The 23523-nt window shown below is 50.1% G+C and overlaps 1 protein-coding gene across 1 annotated transcript in view; it reads right to left on the reverse strand.

The window, feature by feature from the left end:
- YPEL2 (yippee like 2) overlaps positions 1 to 23523 on the reverse strand; it is a 58613-nt gene that overhangs the window by 14383 nt on the left and 20707 nt on the right. The window contains exon 2 of the mRNA XM_084803305.1: positions 20752 to 21064. Coding sequence (XP_084659431.1) covers positions 20752 to 21064 — 313 coding nt within the window. The remainder of the gene's footprint in view (positions 1 to 20751; positions 21065 to 23523) is intronic.

Raw genomic sequence — 23523 nt, forward strand, 5'->3', positions numbered from 1 at the left:
TTGTAGTTTCAAGGCTGGGCCCAAGGACAGGTGGTGGCCCTGCTCACACAGACACCTCCGCCTTGTGTTTGATAAAGAGAAGGCTGGCAGCTTTGGTGCTTGGGAAGCCTTGAGCCAGCTCACTAGCTGCACATCCCTGGGCAAGTTGTTTTTCAGCCTCCGGAACCCATATGCAGAGGGTTTAAAAACAGTGCCTCCTCCACAATATACCAGGCAAGAGGGATGGCATGACAAGTAAGTGCATGTGTGTATATATTAGGAGTGCAGCCCGCATCATAAAAAGGTCTTAATAAGCGATCGTTTCCTTTCACACAACTTTAGCTTTCTGGAGTGTTTGCGCCAATAGGCCTCCCAGACTCCCTTGCACACACACGCTCAGTCCCCACAGGCTCCTCCCTCAGCGGTCCTAGGGCCTCCGATGGACTTGGCCACTGTGGCTGTTCTCTGCTGAGCTTCTGAGTCTGTGGCAGTGGGTCTGAGTGGAAGATGCCAATGTAAACATATTCAGCCAGTGAGAAAACAGATCTGCCAGCTTGGAGCCATCCTCCCTCCCTCCCCTCCCCCTCCCCACAGAGAAGTAAGGCCTGGCAAATACTCCCCCTGCAGTGAGATAGGGTAGAGGATGCCCAAAACTCACACACCCTGTCCCCAAGGACAAAGGCTGGCCAGTCACCCTCACAAGGCCTTGCTTAGAGAAAAGCGGCTTTTTCTGAACTGGCCAGTGGGGACGGTGGAAACGATGTCACCGCAGCCGGTCACCACTGGGCCCTTTGCAATTCAAATATAAAACTAAAAACTATTTGATACTGGAGCTCAAGTTCCCCTCAAAGTCATGGGGCCTCCGAAAATAATTCAGAGCTGCTATTATCTAAAGAAAGATAATGCTATGGCCATGCTTCAAGTATATATAAATCAATAGAAAAATAAAAATATCCGCTGACTTATATTTCAGTCTGCACCCCTGCTCCCAAAGTCAATGGGGCACTTGTAAACGGAATGCCCTTAGAGCACTAAAGATAACTGTGGAGTCCTTGGTTAAAACCAACAGACGCCTAAAGAATAAGCTAAAGCCACATGCCCTACAGCAAACAGCCCTTCCTAGATGTTTTTTTTTTTTTTAAACAATTACTGCAGTGAAGCTGGAGAGAGGGAACACATGAGATTGAAGGGGCTCACTAGAAGGGTCGAAGGGGGTGGCAAGATGGCTCAGCAGGTTAAGGCACTTGCCAAGTCTGATGACCTGAGTCCATTCCTAGGACCCATGGTGGCGAGGGCCACACACAATAAGTGACACTTGCTATGTGCCGTGCAGGATTCAAACTGTGATCTGAACACAGTCCTCTAAGCAATACAGATGAGAAAGTTAAATTGCTCCCCACCCACCAGATGCAGAAAACACAAAGTAGTTGAGGGCCAAACAACAACACATGGCGACTCAGGCAGTTGGCTTTATTTTTTTGGTTGGGAGCCTAGCCTTTAATGGCTGAGCCATCTCTCCAGCCCGTGGCAGGTGGCTTTAAAATCTGGGGGAGGATGAAGATGGAGTGAGGACAGCCCTGTATGCATGGCTTCCTAAGAAGAAAGGAATTGGTCTCAAACACGTGTATATCGGGCTCCAGGATGTATAGTGCACATTACAGGCTCTGCCTCCAAAGCAGAGCAATGCCCAGAGCCCAGAGGAACCTCCCAGCTTTCACACAGCTTGTATAAGTCAAGGACAGGATGTAAGGCCCATGGCTTCTGACTCCAAGCCCCAAGGTTTCCCCAGCAGATGTTCCCTGGGGAAAGCTGTCTCTTTAATGAAGAGGGATGGGCCAGTCTGTCAGGACTGATGAAATCTCATAGGCTGGTCAAATGCCTCTGCTCTGGTGCCATATTTACAAGGGTCTAAATTTAATTCTCTCGCTCAAGTGAGTTTACCTTCAAGGAAGATAACACACAGTCCAAGCCTCCAGGATTAAGCACACCACTGTAAATTAATGAACTCGAATTCTGGCTTACCAGACAGCTTCCTATGCGCCATGTTACAGTGAACATGCTTCAGAGTTCGTTCACTCTTGAGTAAACGAAGAAGAAAACAAAAAACTTGATTTATGGACCTACAATGTTTAAGGCTGGCTGAGGACCACCCAGGGAATGTTGTGCGCCACAGACTAAAACCAGCTTTTCCAGCTCACTACTGAATGATTACTTCACAACACTTGAAATAAATAATTCAAAGCTAAGACGTTAGCTTTTAGCTTTTTTAGCTCCTTAAAAAAAAAAATCCTTTCCTTGGCAGAGAAGGATTAGGAGACTGCTTGGGACTTGTACAGTGAATGCTCCAGTAACCACGGTCCCTTGAAAGCCCCTGTCATGGGCTGTGAGTGCATTGGAAGCCCTCCAAGGGCTTGGGTCGTTATCTTATTTTATAGACCCGCACGGTTCTTGCCCAAATTACAACCAAATCCCAGTGCTTTTTAGAGCGAACTCACCGCCTCTGCGTCAACCCATTCTACAGCCAACGGCTCCTGCCAAAATTCCTCAAATGAGCTGAGTGAGGCCTTTTCCTTCAGCGCTGCCTGAATTTTCCAGCGCTGGATCGTGTGCTATTTTCATTCTTTGGGCTGCCTATTTGAAGTTCTTCTTGTCGGCATCAAGCACCAATGGACTAAACACTCGGCACTTTCGTGTAATGAAGGAAGTAAGGCTGGGTCGGGTCGGCTGGCACGTACTTCAGATATATAATAAAACACTGTCTCAAAGAGTGTGTGTGTGTGTGTGTGTGTGTGTGTGTGTGTGTGTGCGCGCGTAAACAGCAGTTCCCTAAGAGTAGAGGTTGTGGTGTCTGTGCAATGCTGAAATCTTCTAGGGCCAAGCTTCTCAGAATACTCCGCTGACACATGACTGTACTTGAGCAAGCTACACTTAATTCCTGTCATGAGCTTCGAGTGTCTCTGGTCCCAAGTTCCTCCTCTGTGCAATGGGATGATGACAGTGTCCGTTTTCCTTCAACTGCCCTTTCTGTTTTCTATATATAACTTTGCTTTGCATCTCCCCGCCCATCTCTTGGCTTCTGTGCCTCATTTTCAGCCCTAAATGGGCAATACCTCCTTCTCCTCCTTGAAATGCGTATCAATGTACATGGTAATTCTTACAATTAATTGTGCTTCGGGTTGGCTGTACAAACTAAAGGAGGCTGGTGACTGCGTTCTTCCCCGCCGTGGCAGCTGTCTAGCGTATACTGTATTAGCATATTCCTGTGTCTGGCCTCTGCATTTACACACCTTCAGGGACTAGGTTTTGAAGAGTTGAATAGTACAGTTATGAAGTCAGATCCGGTACTTAAAAGGTCACCTCAACATGTGGAAGGGGAGGCTGAAGCTTGGGAAAGCAGTGAACTCCAGGCTGGCCTGAACTACAGAAAAAGGCCTGAGCTAAAAAATGAGCCAAGTGTAGTGGGGCACGTGGGGAGGCACAGGCAGGTGGATCTCTCAGTTCCAGACTGCATCTACATGAGTTCAAAGACAGCCAGGACTACATAGTGAAACCATGTGTGGGGTGGGAAAGGGGGCAGGTAGAGCACATGGGGTGTTTACTTAAAGGGCAAAGGCTACACACACAATAAAGACTCCTGAGCTGGGCCTGGTGGCGCACGCCTTTAATCCCAGCACTCAGGAGGCAGAGGCAGGCAGATCGCTGTGAGTTCGAGGCCAGCCTGGTCTACAAAGTGAGTCCAGGACAGCCAAGGCTACATAGAGAAACCCGGTCTTGAAAAAAAACCAAAAAAAAAAAAAAAAAAAAAAAAAAAAAAAAAAAAAAAAAAGACTCCTGGTATTTCTAGCTCCCCAGAATTAGAATATATAACTAGATTCGAATAACCAATCGGTCTGCCCCTACCCAAGCCAGGAAAGACTCCACAGGCTGCCCTACAGAGGATGGTGTCCCTAACGCTCTGTGAACTGAGGGGCCTGAGAAGGTCTCTCGCTCAGCAAACCTCTAGAGACAGCAACTCGCATGCTGACCATCTCTGACCTTCACTCATGTTTGTAAACTTCCTCTTTGCGTCTTCGATGCTCATTGGCTGACCTATCTGAGGATCCCTTGCTTAGGGCTCTCAATGCTGAGATGCAGACACTGAAATTCCCGCCACATGAATCTGGTGCTCATCCTCCTGGGCCAACATGAAGGTGCTGTGTTCACATGAGTCAATTATCAGGCACTGGAAAGTCATTTCCTAGTCAAAAGGAGAAGGTGCCAGTCTACAGAAGCGAGGATGCCTAAACGGCCAGGGAGGGAGGGAAGGGCTCAGGCCCTGCAGCGTGGTCACATGAACAACATACTAAGTGCTCTTTCTTTAAAGCTGCAAGACCTCCTGGGTACCACGGAGGATTTTAGCTACTCATCTCTGTCCTGTTCTTGAAGGTGCCTATTACAATCTGGCTAAGCAGAAGACACAAATAATAAAATGAAAAAAAAAAAAAAAGCAGGAGACACACATACTAAAAACCCCACACAAATAATAAAACATTCTAGCACACTGCGGCTGTTAGTGGAGTTTAGAGAAGACGTCTGGCCTGGCGAGGACAGACTGGAGCATTGTCCGGGTCAGTCCATAGGAGAGGGCTTTCTCTGGGAGCAAAAAAAGGGATTAAATCTAAGCTAAGAAGCCAGAGAAGTCAGAGGCCCACAACCTGCCCTGTGTACATGTCATAGAGACCAACAGTTGTCAAGACCGTCAAGACAGGATCTCGCTGTGAATACGTAAGCCCGGGCAACCCTTATAATTCCCTCAGGTATGGTATTAAATGAGTTTTTAAACATGTATTCATTTATTTTGGGAGTGTGTGTGTGCGCGTGGAGGTCAGAGGACAATTTCCAGGAACCAGTTCTTTCCTTCCACCCTACAGGCTGCGGCAGGGGCTTGGCGGCAGCCACCTTTAGCTGCTGGGCCCATCTTGAAGGCCCCTAAGCACTCTTACATCTTCTAACCCAGGGACTACACAGGTAGAATTATCTGTATTATCTGTGTTTTATGGGAGAGGAAAGGCCTGGGGCCTGGGCCACTCTGACCCCAAAGAGAGGAGCGCTGGCCCCTTGCAGGCCTCTGCACACTGTTCTGTGAGCCTTGTCTATTGTGTGTGTGTCCAAACACTGGGCGTTCTTACGGCTCCCTGACTCCTCAACTTCCATCACCGATGGGGGCGGAGAGGGTGTGCCATATCTAACAGAAGGGCAGTCAATGTGAAAGCAGAACTTGTTAGTTTTTAAAACAAGGACAGGCCAGTTGGACCAAGGAGTGGGTGTCTCCACATAAACTGCAGCTCTTTCATGTTGCTACCATGAGCTGAGCCAGGACAGTGAGCCCTGGTGTTCTGCAGTCACTGACAGAGCCTCTGATTAGGTCTAGCAAGGGACTCAATTAGCATCATGGAAACACAGAGCAGATTTCAGAAGAAAGGTCAGCCACAAGCCCTAGCATTTGCTGTCAGCCATCTGCCAGGCAGGAAGTACTCCTCAGATCTATTTTTAATCATCTTCCCTGGGCTCAGGCTCCTGGGAGAAGGCAGAGGCTGGGGTTACTGCAAGACAAACATTTAATTGCCACCTTTCTATACACATTGGAAAACAGTCTCAGGATACTCAAGACCAACGTGGAGGCCAAGGTCTTAGATCCGGGTCCTTCTGGCCCGGACCCGCAAGGTCATTCTTTGAGAGCCATGGGTGAGGAATCGCTCCTTGGGAAAGTGTCTTGAGACTGACTGAGTTACCAACTCTATTAGGTAACTTGGTGACCTCTATAACCAGGTCCTGGGTACCGGGTAATGGGAGGGAGTCTCGGCCTAGAGCACATAGCTGTTCTCCAGAGCAGGCCTGTGAAGCGATCTGTGCGGACTTCCTCATGGTGCCGTCTCTGTTTACACACGCATATCCCATCAGAAAGGTAAATTAAAACCAGTGCAGCCGGGCGGAAACCACATTCCTTCCTCAGTATATGGAAAGCATAGAAAAAGGACAGGCTCTGTTCCCAGGGACCCAGGCTGTATACTGCAGTAGGCCCATCAGAAAAACAGGAACATTCTGTCCGCTGGCTTCTCCTCCTGTCTCAGCCACACTAGTGTCTCAGTTCAGCCCAGCCCGGCCCAGGGAATTGGACAGGGGAATCTTGCATGACCAGGCCAGCATATGCAGAACAAGAGCCTGGTTCAGGGAGCTGCTCTGGTCAAGGCACACACCTCAAACAGAGATGCCTTGTCTCTTGCCTCAGCCTCCAATTTCCATCCCAAGGCAAAGCCTCAGCATATGTCATCAGCCAGCAGAGGCCTAGAGTTAGGCAGCTAGTCACCACTACCCTATTCAACACGGCACTGGGGAGCTTCAGGGCGCTGTGCCCACCAACAAAGTGGTCTACTGGGGGCTGGAGGGGGGGCAGCAGCTATCCAACTCTGTGTCGTCCCTCTTCCTCCTCTCGGGAGCTTATGTATCAGTGAGAAGCAAGCAGGAAAGGAGAGCCGAAAGAGCGCTTGGCTGGCTGCAGGACCTGGGCCCGAGGATATGAACTAGGAGACTGGGCACCGGGGCAACTTAACAGCGGCACCGGCAGAACCAGCGTGCCAGGGAGGAAAGGGGGGGGGTGATGAATAGGCAAGCCTGGGCGCCATAGAAACAGACTCCCTCGGCTGGGTGCTGGACTCCCAACCTCTCGGTGATGGGGGAACTCTGCTCCAGTGAGCTGAAGCATACATGGAGGGGGGGGGGAGACTCCAAAGGTCGCTCCCCTGACCTAGTTGGAACACGGTTAATTAAGGCTCCCAAGGTCTGCTGACTCGAGATTTCCTCTTCTTGTCTGGTTTCAGGAAAGAAGGGAGCTAACCAGCCAACAATTTAAGAAAGGTAACTTCTTTACCCTTGCTGAGGATCACAGGTTCAAAAGCACCTAAGGGTTGGTGGGCTGGTGCTTGCCATGCCGTCTGGTGACCTGAGCTCCAGGACCCACGTGGTAGAAGGAGAAACCGGTGAACGCCAAGTTGTCTTCCACACAGCGGGTACACCTGGCTGTATACTTCCCCCCCCCCCACACACACACACACGGAGACAGAAAAACAAAGGTTGTAAGAGGAATAAGACCTTGTCTTTGAAAGGCTAAATCCGAGCTGAGGAGATGGTTCGGTGTCGAAGTGGTCAATGTGTCCTAAGTCACCAGCACCCACGGGGAAGCTGGGCCTGGCAGGGCACACCTATAACTAAGTGTCAGGAAGAAGTGTGTAGGTAGGAGAAGATGGAAGAAGGTGCCTGAGAGACAGGCAGATTCAGGGCTCTCACAGCTGGCCAGCCTTGCCATGCTACTAAGCTCTAGGCAAACTCACTTGCACAGGCAAACTCACTGTGTGCACATCACAAATGGCTTTTTTGTTTTTAAGTAACAGAAAGACCTTCCAAGAGCGGGGCTTCGGGTGACAGCTTCTAATCATTCAGGCAGCCTTACTCCTCAAGAAGTCAGGGACATTAGCGTAGACAGAATGCCCAGGCCCCAGAGCCTCCAGGCCACACAGGGAGCATTTATAAAGGTCTGCCATGGCCTGTGGTTTGCAAATGATTTACCAACTGCTGTTCAGCTGATGGCATCGTCAGGGATGGAGCCCGCTTTTATTGATTATAAACAGCCATGGTACATCATAATGCTTTACCAACTGCTATACGTTATCAGCCAACTCAAGACCCTCGGCCGTAACAGTTTACAGAAGCCAATGGAAGCCGGATTTTCCTGATGTGGACCATGTTACAACATTCCTGTCCACTTCTTATCAAATCCTATTGTTCCCTCCCTTCAAGCCATTTGGTGGCTCCCTACAGCACACAGAACTGAGTCTAAACTCCTGAGTGTGGCCCACACCTGCTGACCTCCGGCCTCCCTGAAACATGCTCTGCCCATCTGGTTTGCCTGTGTTCCCCATGCATGGCTTCCTCTAAGTAACGCCTTCTCTTCTCTACTGAGAGCCAACTCCTGTCTTAGGCACACAGCTTTAGAGAACACATCTGCACAGTAAACAGAATAATCCGGTACGCACAGCCCGTGTTTCAACCCATCTTTTAACAGCTCAGCCACTTGTCTTTTGCTTGAGAACACTGGCTGTCTTACAGGCATTAGCTATATTCTTGCTACCTCCACAGCCTTGGAGCACCATCCAGCAGTGTTCCCTGCATGCTTGGAGGTCAGGGAGGTTAACAGACCGGTCCAATGCAACAATGGAGATTTAGTGCAAAGGCCGCTTCACCCTTCAGATCAGGGTTTTGAAAATGGTGCCGCTGGTTCTTTGCCCAATAGGGCTGCACAGTTGTTTCCCAGTGACGGTGAGGAGCCTGTTTTACACTGTCTGGTTTGGTCACCGGCTTAACCTATGGTGGGAATGAAGTCGAGCCAGTGGAATGGAATTTTCCATACAGTTGCCTCAATCCCTATACTACCCATGCCACGCCAACTGGAGATTTCTCTTTAAGTCCTGTGGGGCCACTTCCCCCGACACCCACTTCACAAGAGTCATCTCAAACATTCAACCGGGGAGTTAGCAAAGCCTGGGAGCCCTTTTTGTAAATGAGGTTTCGGTGGAGCTCCGCCACTCTGGCTTGTTGATGTTTTCTCCAGTGCCACAGAGGCCGGCCATTAAGACAGTGGGCTCAGCAAAGCCCAATATTTACTATCTGGTCTTCACAGAAAGTCTTGCAGACCCTTGGCTGCAACCCAAAGAAGAGAGGATCGAGACTCTGGGAGAGCCCCTCCCTCCTGGAGACAGGCTCCTCACTTCTCACCCCCCCACCTCCCCTCTGCAAGCTCGGTTTTTTGAATGAAGTCATTTCTTTTTTTAGCGATGTTTGCAAGCCTGGGACCCATACAAGTCTGTTAGAGACGTACAGGAGCCTGAAAACCCCTAGCACATGACCTGCCACCTAATGGTGCTCAATAAATGTTTACTGAATAAACCAAGGCGTGGGAAGCCAGCCAGTCTAGCCCCGAACCAAAGTCCATCCCCCTGTCAGCTTCAAGGTGACCAATCACACAGGTGGCTGGCAGCAGCCTGGTGACCTAGATGTGCCAAGGCTTATCTTATCGGCTTTCCTTCTTCCTCATGTACTTACCCAGCACCCCGCCTCCTCACCCCCGGTGCCCAGGGCGGAATGGCCTGTTGTTTTCACAAAGAGGCAGAAGCGGACAGGCAGGGAGGGAGGGAGCTTTCCTCCCCCACAGATATATTTTGCATTTCTTCTTTCTCCTGGCAGGGGGAGGATGAAGAAATATGACTTCATTTGCCTGCTTCCCGCGCAGCCCCTAGGTGAGGCTGTCTGGAATAAGGCTCCTTAGAACCTTACCTGTTGTCTGGAGCAGCCTTCAGCATGGCTGAAGTGAAAAGGGGTCAGTTGGGCAACTTTTAGAAGGTCCAGTCACGGGTGAAGCAGCCACTAGCCAGGAGGGAGAGACCCAGCCCTGGGAACAGAAAGCCTCCCCAAACAGAAGCAAACAGCAGTGCAGCGGTTGGCATGGCAGGTCAGGCAGAAGCACAGCTGTATGTATTGGGCCGCTCCACCCCCCCCCCCAACACATACAATCTGAACTGACAACAGTAGGGAAGTGATGGCCTCTCAGCACCACAGATAATCTCTAGGACCAGGCTCACACAGGGGACGACTCCCCCGACGTAGCTGCCACCCACGATGTAGCTGAAGGGTCTTGTGAGGCAGCTCAGTGAGGCCAAGGCTTTGTCTCTGTCTGCTACTGCGCTGCCTGAGTCTAACCGCTAAGGGATGGGCTTAGAGCAGCAAGCCGCCTGCTGGGCTCTTGTTCCACACCCATGGATGTGTCTTTATCCATCTGCTCGGAAACTGCTGCTAAAAAGAAGAAAAAAAGAAAGGAAGGAAGGAAGGAAGATGGATGCTTTTAATGGGGCCTGACTCTCGTGTGGAGTAAAAAAGCCAATTTCCTTCTGATGCCCCTGCCCCAAAAAGACCCAACAAAAGAGAGAAGCCCATAAGGAAAGGGGGACCAACTCCACCTGCTATGCCCCGGCATTACTGTGGTCTAGAGAGTGTGTTCATGGGCTGAGTGGATGATGCTGTTTTTAGCAGCAGTTGGTGGAGCTATCTCCTCCCCCCATCCTCTGACTCAGTGCCCAGAGAGCAGCCATAGGCCTGGGAGGGGACAGAACAGAGTTTGGCAGCTCTGACCTCAAAGATAATACTTGGGATCACCAGGTCAAACCCTCCCCGTCAGGAGTTTTGCTGAACTTTGGGAACAAAGATATCACTTTTGTTTTGCGTTGGGTCTTTTTGTTTTTGTTTTTGTTTTTTGAGATAAAGAAAGTATCTCCTTTCAAAAGAGCCCCAAGCCCCACGCCCAGCCTGCAGCCTCACAGAATGAGGCAAACTGACACGCAACTCACACAGCCAAGGGCGCAGCGCCAGTCTGGAAGCCCTCTCTTCCAGATGCCAGAGCAGCGGTTGTCACAGCGGGTTGACGTCTCTGTGACTGGATGAAAGGTGGGCCCAAAGCAAAACCAAACCAAAGAGCTACACTCACTGGACAGGTTAGAAGGGAAGGCGAGAGTCCCTGTGCTGCCTACGGGCCTTAGAGCAGCACTGCTCCACGGTGCCGGAGTTCAGTTACCTTAGACTTGTAAAGAAAAGAGACCCTACAAGCGTAAAGGCCTCACGGGGGACAGCTGGTGGCTAGCATGCACTACAGAAGGGAAACCACAGAGTGCCAGCCCCTGCTTATGTCTGAACGTCGCTTCCTATTCGGTTTTACTCAGCATATCTTGATGGGAGAGCGGCAGGAGCTACTGCCAACAGCTACACACCGCACACACTAACTTCCACCGATGATGTCATTGAATTTCCCTTAAAAATAATCCCAACCACATGATCTCCTGTTATTTCACTCTTATTTTGTCGCTTACACCAAAGTCACTTATTTGCACGCTACCAGGTGAACACTGAACACTGAGGGGCTGGCAGCCTTGGATCTGCTTCTGCTACAACTTATATTCAGAAAGTGGGGTGGGAGGGTGGGGGGTTGAAGGAACCTTAGACAGTCTAAGCTTCCTGCACTTATTTAGATATATGTGGGGGGTGGGGAAAGAGCCCGAGTAGAGCCGTCCCTGGAAGACCACAGGCTTGACACCTTCATGTCACTGGGGCTGGAGCCAGCACTTACAAGCACCTGTTATGTACAAGGGAGTAAAGTAAAAAGCCACTCTTCTCTCTGGGTCGTGGTTTCCTAATTCATAAACCGAAAAGGTTCAGGTTCAAAGGCACTGGGTTCAAAAGGTCTAAAGGCACTTAGAGCCTCATTAGAAAACGAGGCAAATAGCTGGGCGGTGGTGGTTCGGGCCTTTAATCCCAGCACTTGAGAGGCAGAGGCAGGTGGATCGCTGTGAGCTCGAGGCCAGCCTGGTCTACAAAGCCAGTCCAGGACAGCCAAGAGTACAGAGAGACCCTGTCTCAAAAAGCCAAAAAAAAAAAAAAAAAAAAAAAAGATTAAAAATAAAGTTTAAAAAAAGAAAAAAAAAAAAAAGAAAGAAAGAAAGAAAGAAAGTGCCTTGGCAGGGGGTGTGGGCCCATTAGCCCAGAACTTAAGAGACTAAGACAGGAGGATCCAGCACAGCCTGGGCTACACAGTGAGACTCTGAGTGGGATGGGGCTGGGGGTTAAAACACCGTGCAGTTCTGCAGCAATTAAAAGCAGGCACAAAGCACGGAGGGAGGGACGGGCTCTTACGGCCAGGCAGAGTTCCTATGAAACAACCTCAGCTGAGAATGAGCAGAGATCTAAAGTAGCAGCAAGGTGGCTGCTTAGCGCGGCTGAGGGCCTGGGTTTCATTCCAGGGCTCAACCCCACCCCTCCAGTGTGTGGAAATTAAGTGAAGAAACAAGGAAGGTGCCCCAGCATGGGCTATGGTGTCGCGAACAGAGGGCGGTATCCGCCACCAGCACTTGTACTCCGCCATTGGTCAGCCAACGCCAAAAGGAGCTGCCCAGGCCGCACAGGCTTCGGTGAAAAGAAGTGGGCGGATCCAGGGTGGCCTATTTGGCTTCTCTGTAACCTTGGCCTCGGGCATGCCACTTAATGCCTACCTAGAAGGGCTGTTGTAAACTGTGGGGAGGAGAAACATATCTGAAACAGTTGGACACACAACCAGTCTCATTAGAAACATTCTGCTACAGTCTGTGATGAGCCTTGCTCTCCCGCATCCCACCTACTAACATCACTGGCTCTCGCTGCAGGAATCCTGTCAGTTTCATCTCCTCCTCCCTAGCACCTGGATCAAGTGGTAAAATAAGTATTGTTCAGGCTCGGGGGCCGGGGTTCCACTCCTATAATCCCACCACCAGGCAGGCTAAGGCACAGGATCCCCGGCCCACACTGACACATACATATAGGCAGGGGGCGCGGGGGTGGTGGTGGTGATAAAAGATATGAAATATCATTGAACTGTACAAGAACAGTGGACTCTGGTCAAGCTCCCAAAACCTAGCAGCCAAACTAGCAGCGGGGCAGTTTTGTCTTTCCAGAGGCCACAGCAAAAGCCCGGGCTAGAGCAGTCGCAGAGCTAAGTCTTGTTCTCCAGCGTGAACAAACACTCCTGAGAAGCTGCTGGCCAACAGTGGTGGTGCCGACCTGAAGTCTTAGCAGGAGGCTGAGGCAGAGTATCTTCAAGTCTGAGGTGTACACTAAAGGGAGTTCTAGGCCAGTGTGTGTGTGTGTGTGTGTGTGTGTGTGTGTGTGTGTGTGTGACCCTGTGTGTGTGACCCTCTTGGGGTACCCATGTATCTGTAGCCCACAGAGCAGGCTTGTAGGACATGCTCCACTTGGTCAAGTCAACATCTCTTTTTGGTATTTAAAGTGTGCTTACACAGAAAGAGGATCCCATTTGAGCAGGTTGTGTTCTGTCCCCTGCAGTCTGCAGGGAGACACAGGTTATCCTCAGTCCCGGTCCCTGGAGCGCCCTTGATAACAGACCAGTGAGTGACGTGACATGTGCCAGGTCATTCCCTTTCCCAGGGAGCGCCCATGACTAAGGGGCCAGTTTGACTCTCCTATAGAGAGTGAGAAACAGCACTGATTCCCCTTGTCCACGCCTAAAAGTGAAAGGGTGTGAGGCTTCTACTGCTGACTGTGTGTATAGTCTCTGCCGAGCAGCAGTCCACCGTGGGGTGCTGGATTACCATGCAGTTTCCAGAACATTCGGACCACAGCAGCAGAGCGGTGGACATAAGCAAGTTGCCACTTCAGCCCCTCCCTCACCAGAGGGCTAGCCTTCCACACCACAGCAACACACACCTCAGGCTGGCCACAGCCAGGGGTTACCCAGTCTGCAGAAACACCAAACTCCCAACAGGATGAAGCTTCAACTTCCAACAACCTGGCTTCAACCCACTCCTTTAACACACTTACTAAGCCCCAAAAATGGCTTCTCCCTGCAGGCTTCTCGTACGGCCTTTGATCAGCCTGCCCCTCCCATCCATTTCTATAGGCTTCCAAACACAGGGGGTGATGTTCTCCTGCCTCAGTTTCCCAAGTGCTGGGGTTGCCAGGCACGTGTCACCACACTTGGTTCACAGGTACTTGTTTCAAGGACACCCAGACCTACTTTCTATACAGACAGGGGATCAGCTGGTTTCTTACTCGACCGGTCAACAACTTCCAATACCTGATGGAAGCCATCTTCCTTAGAAATACACCTGTGTGTGTGATTCCTTTAGTCAGTCCACAGACCCTAGATTGAAACTCCCTAGTGAAAACCTGCCACATGGTGCTAAAGTCATATTTTACTAATAGAAAAATCTACCACCGGGCATAGTAGCGTATGCATTTGATCCCAGCAGGCAGATCGCTATGAGTTTGAGGCCATCCTGGTCTACAAAATGAATCCAGGACAGCCAGGGCTACACAGAGAAATGACATCATGACATCCCCTTAGGTTAACACCCAGGCTAACGGGACACACATGTCATCATACTGGTGGTGACTGTCTCGGGAGAAACTTCAGGTCAGATACAAACTTTCCAAGGGATGAGCCTATTGTCTCCTTGATGAAATCATAGAAGAGAGGAATCTCCTCTCTGCTGCAGAGCCAGGCAGAGAGAACGCCCCTGTCATCACAAGAGCAGCCTCGTCTGCGGTTCACCTCACCCTGAAGAGGCTATATGGTGCACTGTTTTCAGGTTCCCAGGGGCTGTAATCCAACCAAGGTTCAAAGATCTTTCAGCTCAGACTTCTTTTACACACACACACACACACACACACACACACACACACACACACACACACCTTTAAGGCATTCAGGCTGGGGAGATATAGGGCTTGCTTCACAGGCAAGAGAGACCCAGGTTTGAACCCCACAAGCCACGTAAAAAGCTGGGTGTGGGAAAAAAAATTCAGGTGAGGTGGTGAGCACTCGTAATTCCAACTGGGAGGCAGAGGCCGGGAGATTCCAGTCAGTTGCTCAGGAAAGCCTGATCGGAGAGGTCTAGGCCAATCAGAGACAAGACGGACAGCAGCTGAGAGGAAGAACGCTGAAAACTGACCTCTGGCCTCCACACGGAAGCACAGGCACGTAGGCACAAACACACTTACAGGCAGACACACACACACACACACACACACACACACACAGAGAGAGAGAGAGAGAGAGAGAGAGAGCGCTTAAAAAAGAAAAAGAAACAAACCTATTACTAGGTCACACAGGAATGATTCAACCTCCTGTTATGAGCCCTTTAGTTACAGGGATAGAATCGGAGCCCAGGAATCTTAAAAACCTTTATGAACTGGGTAGTTACACATTTAACGTCAATCCTGTTTTCTCCCCATTGTCAACAGAAATACTAATTTCATTTCAATATTTTGTTTAAAAGAAAAATACAGCACACATCCATTGGATTGGGGGGGAAACTTTGCAAGGAGCTGGAGAGATGGCTCAGCAGTTAAGAGTGCTTGCTGGTCTTGCAAAGGACAAGAATTCAGTTCCCAGCATCCACAGGGTGGTTCAGGACCATAAATAACTCCAGTTATAGGGGATCCACACGTAGTACACATACATTCAGGCAAACACACACACACCACACACACACACACACACATTCAACATCATTTGCAAGCTAGAGATGCTACAGGACTAGTCAGTGGGAGCCCTGTTAGGCGGACATGTTCCTTGAATTTTACTACACTCTGTGGAAAAGCACACGGTGCCCTAAGTAGCAACCCAGTGTCTACTCGCCTTTCAGGTTTACCTAAAGAAAAGGAAATGTGGGCATTTCGTACGCGCACATATTCATCACATGACTTTCGTGCAACTCAAGTTGGCCACAAACTTGCTAGGTAGCCAAGGATGACTTTTAAGCTTTCCAGTCCTTCTGTCTTCATCTCCTTAGTGATGGAATTACAGGCAGACCGCCATGTTTTTTGTGGTTCTGGGGATCTAATACAGGGCTTCCTACATGCTAGCTTAAAAATTCTGCCAACTGGGCATGGTGGTGCGTGCCTTTAATCCCAGCACTCAGGAGGCAGAGGCAGGTGGATCGCTGTAAGTTCAAGGCCAGCCTGGTCTACAAAGCGAGTCCAGGACAGCCAAGGCTACACAGAGAAACCCTGTCTCAAAAAACCAATAATAATAATAATAATAACAACAATAATAATAATTTAAAAATAATAAATAAATAAATTCTGCCAACTGATGAGATACATCTCTGCTCAGGACCTTAATACTTTAGAGCAGTGGTTCTCAATCTCTCAACCAGATATTTGCATTACATAACTACAGTTATGAAGTAGCAAGGAAACTGTTTTATGGTTGGGGGTCACCACACCATGAGGAACTGTATTAAAGGGTCACAGCATGAGGAAGGCTGAGAGCCATTGCTTTAGAGTATTTATTAAAAGCACAAGACGGTGGGCAGTAGACACTAGGAGAAACGAAGTTCTGCTTTGACAGGACAGTCAGCAGGAAGGGACAGGGCTCTGTAGTGCCTTGCCGGCACCCCACTGTGTCTGCAACCTTTAAGCCTTGCTGGGAGCCACAGCTGTCAAACACGAGGGCTCAGAGACACAAGTGGGAAACTGAGGGCGGGCTGGCCCCTTAGCAGCCACTACAGAACTACAGCCTCAGCACACCCTGCCCTCCTGCCTCTCTTCTCAAAGCAATGCCACATCTACTCTCTCGGCAGGAAGAGTCCAAATGCCACCCCAGCCAGCCTGAGGAACGCCACAAGGCGCTAGCTGCACCTCAGGAGGGCTGACAGAAGCACAAAGGCAAGTCAGCTCATAACTCTCCCACATGGGCTCCTCACACATGGCCCAAACTGGAGACAGAGACCCCTGGCTCAGGGGCAGTGTGACCTAAGGCTGGTTACTGCCTCACCCTGACCTGTTTCCTCACCAAGACCAGCTGGTCTGTGGTTCTGGAATACCTCTGTCTCCAGGAAACAATCAGACCTACAGATCTGACCAAACACCAACAAGTAGGTTGGGTGATGAGCAAAACATGTCTTCCTTCCACCTGCCCTGGACCCCCACCCGCCAGCCTCCCACCTTGCCCTTCCGATAAGGATCAGGTCTTGGGATGAAGTCACAAGTTCCCAAACGCCCTGCTACTCAGGGTTGGCAGGAAGACAGCTGAGGGAAGGCTCCCACACAAACCGCTTTGTGGAGCTGGACCTGGTGCTACAGGAGGCCTATGTCTTGGCTACTTGGGAGGTTGAGGCAGGAAGACTCACTGATCCAGTGGGAGCCATTATTATTTTATAACCAAAGTGTGTTTCTGTGCTGGCTGGGGCTGGCAACGCTAAGAAACAATGGTGAGAGCAATTCTTCGTGCCAACTCAAAATACCTCTGCAGGCAAACACCCCAGCATGTGGGGCCACAGCACCCTCTAAGCAAGAGATTGCAGGGCACCTCTCAGCACATTCCCTCCCCTTCCCCACAGTGCAAAGGCTGTGTCGCTTCCTATAGACACCCTGGGCCATCAACTGTGCTTTCCGTACACCCAGTGCCTGGGCACCAGACCTTAACGGAAAACTCCTGGCTACTAACTAAGCAGAACCATCCCTCCAACCATTTCGGATGATAAGGCCAAAGGGAAGAAGCGGAACAAGTTCCTATTGCAGAGAGCTTTGTCATTTATAAACTATCCTGATCTTGTCTGAGTTGTGTGGCAACCCAGTGAGGTAAGGCTTACTCCCTTCCCTGTGAGGTATGCTTCGCTATGGAGACAGCGCACGGAGGCACACACTAAGTGCTACCTACCTGCCACTTGATATGGTCTGAATGCCTACCCAGCCCTCGATCGTATTGAAATAGGTGTATTGAGACGTGTGGCCCTTAGGAAGTTATAAAGCCACGAGGGCAGAGCTCTCATAAGTGAGATTATTATCAGTTTAAAGGGGCCAGAATGAGACAAGCACAGAGGCACATGCCCTGTATACCTGGGAGGTAACTCGGCAAGCCTGTCTCAAAGCACATACACAAAATAAATAAACGAATAGGCCTGAGGGAGATCCTTTGCCCCTCCCACACGTAAACCCACACAGTAACAAGAAGCCATGTGTGAACTGGAAAGTAAACCTCCGAGACACCGAGTTTGCCAAATTTCCAAATCTGGGGTTTTCTGGCCTCCAGAAGTATGAGAAGTAAACTTGTTTGTTCAGGAGGCAGTCTGCTGACAGCCCATTGTTACCCCAGCTCTCACAGGCCTCAGACACCAGTAACACAGCGAATATCATCTTGCCCAGTTTATGAGTAAGAAACCAGACTTGGAGGTTGGACAGCTGGTTGCTGGCAACTTAGCCCCTGGGTATGTAAAGTGAGCTGAGAAGGACGCAGGCCCAGCACAGAGCTTTCCACCACCAGAACCAACACGTTCAAACTGTTTAAAACTTTACAATGCTGCATTTCCCTGATGGCTTAAGCCATGCTGACAGGGAGCCTGAAGTTGCCTCGGTCCTCTGGACCTTTGTGTTTCTTTCTCCATAATAAAAGCAGACATTTTTTTTTTTTGCTCTCCCCTCCCTTCCCGCTCCCCCCCCAAACAAACATCCATCTCTCTGACTAAAGACCCTATTACAAGCACAAACACAAAGGCTCATTTAATTGCACCACTGCAGCTATCTGCTGCCCAGCTCTCAAGTCCTCCTGGGCAGACTCTGAAACCACACAGGAGATTGCGTGGAGAGGGGAGAACAGGAGGGACATTCTCCCCTTGAACTTTCCTAAACAGAAGGGCGGCCATGAGAAGAAAGGCCCATTTTTCCAAGGAGGGGGCCGGGGCAATGGTCTTTCCATTAAGCGGCAGTGCATAAGAATGTATAGATTATTTAATGCTGGGGGTGGCTGTGGTGGGGAATAAAGGAATCTTTGTACAATGCCAAGTGCAGTCCCTTCACTCTTTCCCCACTCAGGCATCTCACCCAACTCTTTAAATCACCCAGCTCTAATGTACCCCATCTGTGCACTGGCCGCAGCCAATGAAATCAAAGCCTGTGCTGCCTCTGGATTAGACCCGTGAGCCTTCCTGCCCCAGAAGGGGTAGGACAGAGGACACGAGGCCAAGGAAGCTTTTTTTTTTTCCTTTTTTTTTTAAACTTGTTCCTCATCTCCATCTGTCCATTTATTTGATCGTTTCCTGAGGTTTTGCCACGAGTCAAATTCTGATCAGGGGACAACGTCAGAGGACACACAGAAGGAAACAGATGGGTTCATGGGAGGAGGTGAAGGGGGCTGTGCCTTTGCAGAGGCTCGGGATGCCCCTTATAAGCATGCCCAGGACCACTGCTTAGTGTCTAGTGGGAGACCATCTACCGAAGGCCCTGAACACCTGACTAAACCCGGCAGATTCAAGCTCGGAAGCCATTACCATCATCAATCACTACGTGTCCAACTTTCCCCCACCTTTTCAGGCCCAGCTCAAAGACCCACCTCACTGAGACGTTCTTAGCGAAGGCCTGCAGACAGTAATCCCTCTGCTGACCCTCCTTGAGGAGTCTCAGCTTCCTCGAGGTCATAACATGTGACTATCTACTCACCTTAGAGCCACAGTGTTAGTGGAATAGCTGTTGTGGTTTTTGTTTGTTTGTTTGCCTTTAGTGTCAGGTAGCTGATTTTAGTACATAGAAAAATGGCGCCTTGACTTCTTGCACCACAATACTTCTTGTGTTAAAATGGTGGCCTGGATTCCTCCCGAGATAGAAACACTTATTTTGGGAAATGTACACACACACACACACACACACACACACACACACACACACACACACGGTTGTGGAAGGGAGACAGCGCCAACTCAAATACAAGTCTGTGGGCTCACGTTCCATGCCAGGCGACTGGCTGGTTATCCTGTTGCCATGACCCCCCACATCCAAATTTCCAGCCAAGGGTTTACCCCCAAAACTCAAAAGGAGATCGGCAACAAGATGACTTATCTGCTATAGAGGGAAACTAAAGGCTGTTCTAAGTGTCAACAACATAAAGTTGAGGAATGCAGGGGAGAGAATGGGACGAGATGAAAGCTCAGCCAGGACGATGAACTGGACCCAGCACCGACACCGCGCTAGGACTCGGGTCAGCATCTATGACCGCAGGCCTGGTGGTCTGGGCGGCCTTCGCGGGCCAGTTAAGGCAGCCAGCTGAGGAGGAATGTTCTGTAACTGCTGGCTAGAGCTGTCAGCCCTCTTGGGCTGAGACAACTAAACCCAAGGCAAAAAAAGGCAAGCACGCCTTTGCCAGCAGGTCTTATAAATAGTTCCGAATCGCTAATTTTTTTTTTTTTAAGTCTGGGTCTGCATAAAGTGTCTGTCCTCTGATTGTATGAAGGCTAGCTTTGAAGGAAAGAAGCTACTAGGGGGAAACTCTCCCACGATCTTTTTCTCTTTGTCACCTAGCCCTAGTAAAACCTGTTTCTCCTCCCTTGGGAATCTAGGGCCAGGAGGGAGATAGCTCCCTTGAGAATGCTACCCCAAGCATCTGGTTCCTGCACTACACAACTGAGAATCCTGGGTTTACTTATTGGTAACCCCCAGCCTCAAAACTTCAGAAGCAGCTCTCAAGGCGCCTCTGGAAAAAAACAGGGTCTTGTGCATCAGCTACGATCAAATGTCACCCTGTATTACTTCACGTAGAAAGGTCCCTACAGGCTGGAGGCTCAACTTCTTCATCAGGCCGCTTTTGTTTCTCTCCAAGGGACAAGTTTTCACAGGGCTACAGCCTAGCAACTTTCCTTGGGGCTTGCCAGGGGCTCGCCCATCTCAGCTAATGAAGCTGCTACAATGGGATTGGAGTGTGGCTCTGTGGTCGAGTTCTTGCCAAACATACAAAGGCCAACATACAGATACCAAACATCACCATCTACAAGACTCTCTCTTCTTCACCTCTCTTAGAATTCACTTCCAAGCAGACAGTATTTTTCCTTGACCAAGATAAACCAAGGAAGAAAACATGAGGCTCTAACTGTTCCTTTATTCCTGCCTTGTCTGGCCTGTGAGCTGCCAGACCCCCCAAAGCCTCCAACACAGTTGACATTTAACACCCATAATAACCCACTGGACCACTATTCTGTCCCCGAAATCCTGGGTTAATTCTCAAGTTGAGTGGACAGCCCATGTGGGTCAGCCCTCCCCCTTAATAAAGACAGCATGCAAATATCCCAGACTGTTTGAGAGCGCTTGTAAGTCTGTGACCCCAAGAACAGACCTCATGGTAGGCAAGAGAGGCTTTCTGGGGAAACAAAGTACCTTGGAAATGAGTTCGTCGTGATTGGCCAAGTGAGCCCTGCAGTGAATACAGCTGTAGGTGCGGTGGCAGGAGGGCAGGTATGCCTGAAAAGTCTTCGATCTTGTCATCTTCACCATTGGTGCTGCTGAGCGTGGGGTGAACTCTGGGGCAGCCCACGAGGCACTCCCACAGGATGGGTCGCACGGGAAACACCGAAAGACGCAGGTAAAGGCCGTGGTTTGGCAGGGGTGGGTGTGCGGCAGGTTCCACACACTGGTGACTTCGTCAGAGGAAGGACTCTCTAGCAGAGGTCTCGAACTGGTTCTCAACAGCCTGTAGCAAAGGAGGGGGGAAACCATCAGCAGACGGAGCCATGCCTCCTACGAGACGTGCGCAAGAGCGTCCCTGAGAGGGGGCAACAGACACTGGCCAGATAAGCGGTTGTCTTCTCTAGTCCCTCACAGTGTGCCCACTCGAGTCTTGAATGCGTTGACAGGTAGCTGGAGATTCAGTGTTAGCACAGTATTTTCAAGAATTACACAGGCGCCCAGCCAAACTGGTATCACCAAACCTGGACAAAGACCAGGACTGAAGACGGGCTACACTCAGGCCCAGAGAGAAGACCTCTGATGGCAGCAGCTCTCCGCCACATCCAACAGTCCTGTTTGTATCTTGCCCATTTTCAGATACCAGGAGTATGCCAGCACTTGAAGCTGCCACCTACAGAGGAGCAAACTACCCAGCAGCCTCTGCGGGAATAAGTGTGAGATACGGAAGACCAGCTTCCCATTTAGCAAAGGCCGGAGGAAGGTAGCCAGCTTGCGAAGGGGTGCCCTTTACAACACTTTGCCCAGACAAGATGCCCAGAGTGTGGTGTGTGTGTGTGTGTGTGTGTGTGTGGTGTGTGTGTGTGTGTGTGTGTGTGTGTGTTAAAAGGCAAAGCAAATGAATTCAATCAAAGGCATTAACATTCTCACTTTTGAAAAATCTTAAGAGCAACGGATTTCACCGCAATTTCTTCCTAATTCTCATCACATCTCCACCGTTACCTCCCATAAAAGATTCCCCTATCACGCGTGTGGTCCCAGCTTTCTCGCACTGCTGGGAACACAGGACACTAAGAATGGGGAGGAGGGCTCTAAAGCATCTCTTTACGGGAGGCCCTGACACCTGTCTATGCTGCAGACTTCACTAATAGGGGAGGCGTTCCCACTTGCCTACCTTCCCAGGAGAGCAGTGGTAATTAACACCTGCAACATGCTTTGAAGCCTGAATTATTTAGAGGAAGAGGGGGGGAAATAAAACAAGCTCTTCCTTGGTGGACTGTCTGGGATCCGTCTGGACTTGAGAAAACCTGCAGCTGGGCTCGGTGGCGCACACCCATAACCCCAGCACTAACCCCAGCACTCAGGGAGGCAGAGGCAGGGAGATCTCTGTGAGTTCAAGGCCAGCCTGGTCTACAAAGAGTTCAGGAGAGCCAAAGCTACAGAGAAACCCTGTCTTGAAGCCCTGCAAATCATAATGTCCTTTTTCCTCTAAATCCATGCGGACCAGGTCTTCCGTGGGAGGCCACTCACCCCGCCTGCCTGCCATTCTTCCTGCCATAGCCATCACATTTGGGCTTGCCGTTTTTTTTTTTGTTTGTTTGTTTTGTTTTGTTTTTGAGTGGATAATACCACTGCCCAGCACTACAGTGAAACCAAGAGTGGCCACTACCCCTCACACGTGCCTCTTCGCCGAATCCTTGAGCCAAGCGGGCTCTGTGTCCGACACACATCTCTCCTATGACCTGTCTGATTTCTAAAGGGGTTCAGATTCAAACCCACAGGGGCCAGGGCCCGATGCCATCCCTGATCGGTCTCTCACCTGTTCAAGATGAGGAATTGGGTTACACCAACACAGAAATGCTGGCAGTAGACAAGAGGCAGGCAATGACACCCTCGGCTACGCCTCAGAGTTAGGCTTAGCCACAGGATACAGATGCCTCGGATGCTCAGCCAGCCTGTGACCTGTGACCAAAGGCTGAAAGAGCTAAGTGACCCTCTCCCCACGCTTCCAACTCGGTTTCCTGACACATCCTCAATACTTCCAGTATCCCTGTCCTGCTGTTAGCAAGGACAAAAATACCAGGAAAGGAGGCAGAGGGAAGTGGAAGCAGTGTCCAGCTGCAGTCCATGACAAATGCTGTTTTGTTTATTGGCAGGCAAGAGTATGGGGCAGTTTCTTTTTGTTTCATCTGAGTTGTGGGTTCCTCTGTGTAATAGTCCTGGCTGTCCTGGAATTGCTTTGTAGACCAGGCTGGCCTTGAACTCACAGAGATCCACCTGCCTCTGCCTGCGCTGGGGTTAAAGATGTACACCACCATGCATGGTATGGGTTGTGTTTTTGTTTGTTTGTTTGTTTGTTTGTTTTTTCATAGCCCAGGCAGGCCTGGAACCTGTTACCTTCAGTTCCATGGAGGTGGGGTTGGAAGTGCCCAGCACCATGCCCAGCTGTCTACACCAAATCAATGGCAAGTCCACAGCCTTGGCTACCCCAGTGGCCAGGATGAGCAGCATTGAATCCACGGGCCATACACAAACACCAAGGAGAGAAAAGAAAACCATGGCCCTGGCAGCCTCTCTTCTTTATAGAGGCCACACAGTGTTTTCTCAAGCACGCAGACAGCTTCTCAATTATGCATTTCCCTGGAGTAGAATTATTTCCTTTCTCACTTTTCCTCTGTAGAAAGCCTTTAAAAAAAAAAAAAACCAAAAAGTACACAGGCAGAGGTTCCCAGTTCTGCCCTGAAT

The sequence above is a fragment of the Acomys minous genome (genome assembly GCF_964271855.1).
Source record: "Acomys minous genome assembly, chromosome: 12".
NCBI lineage: Eukaryota > Metazoa > Chordata > Mammalia > Rodentia > Muridae > Acomys > Acomys minous.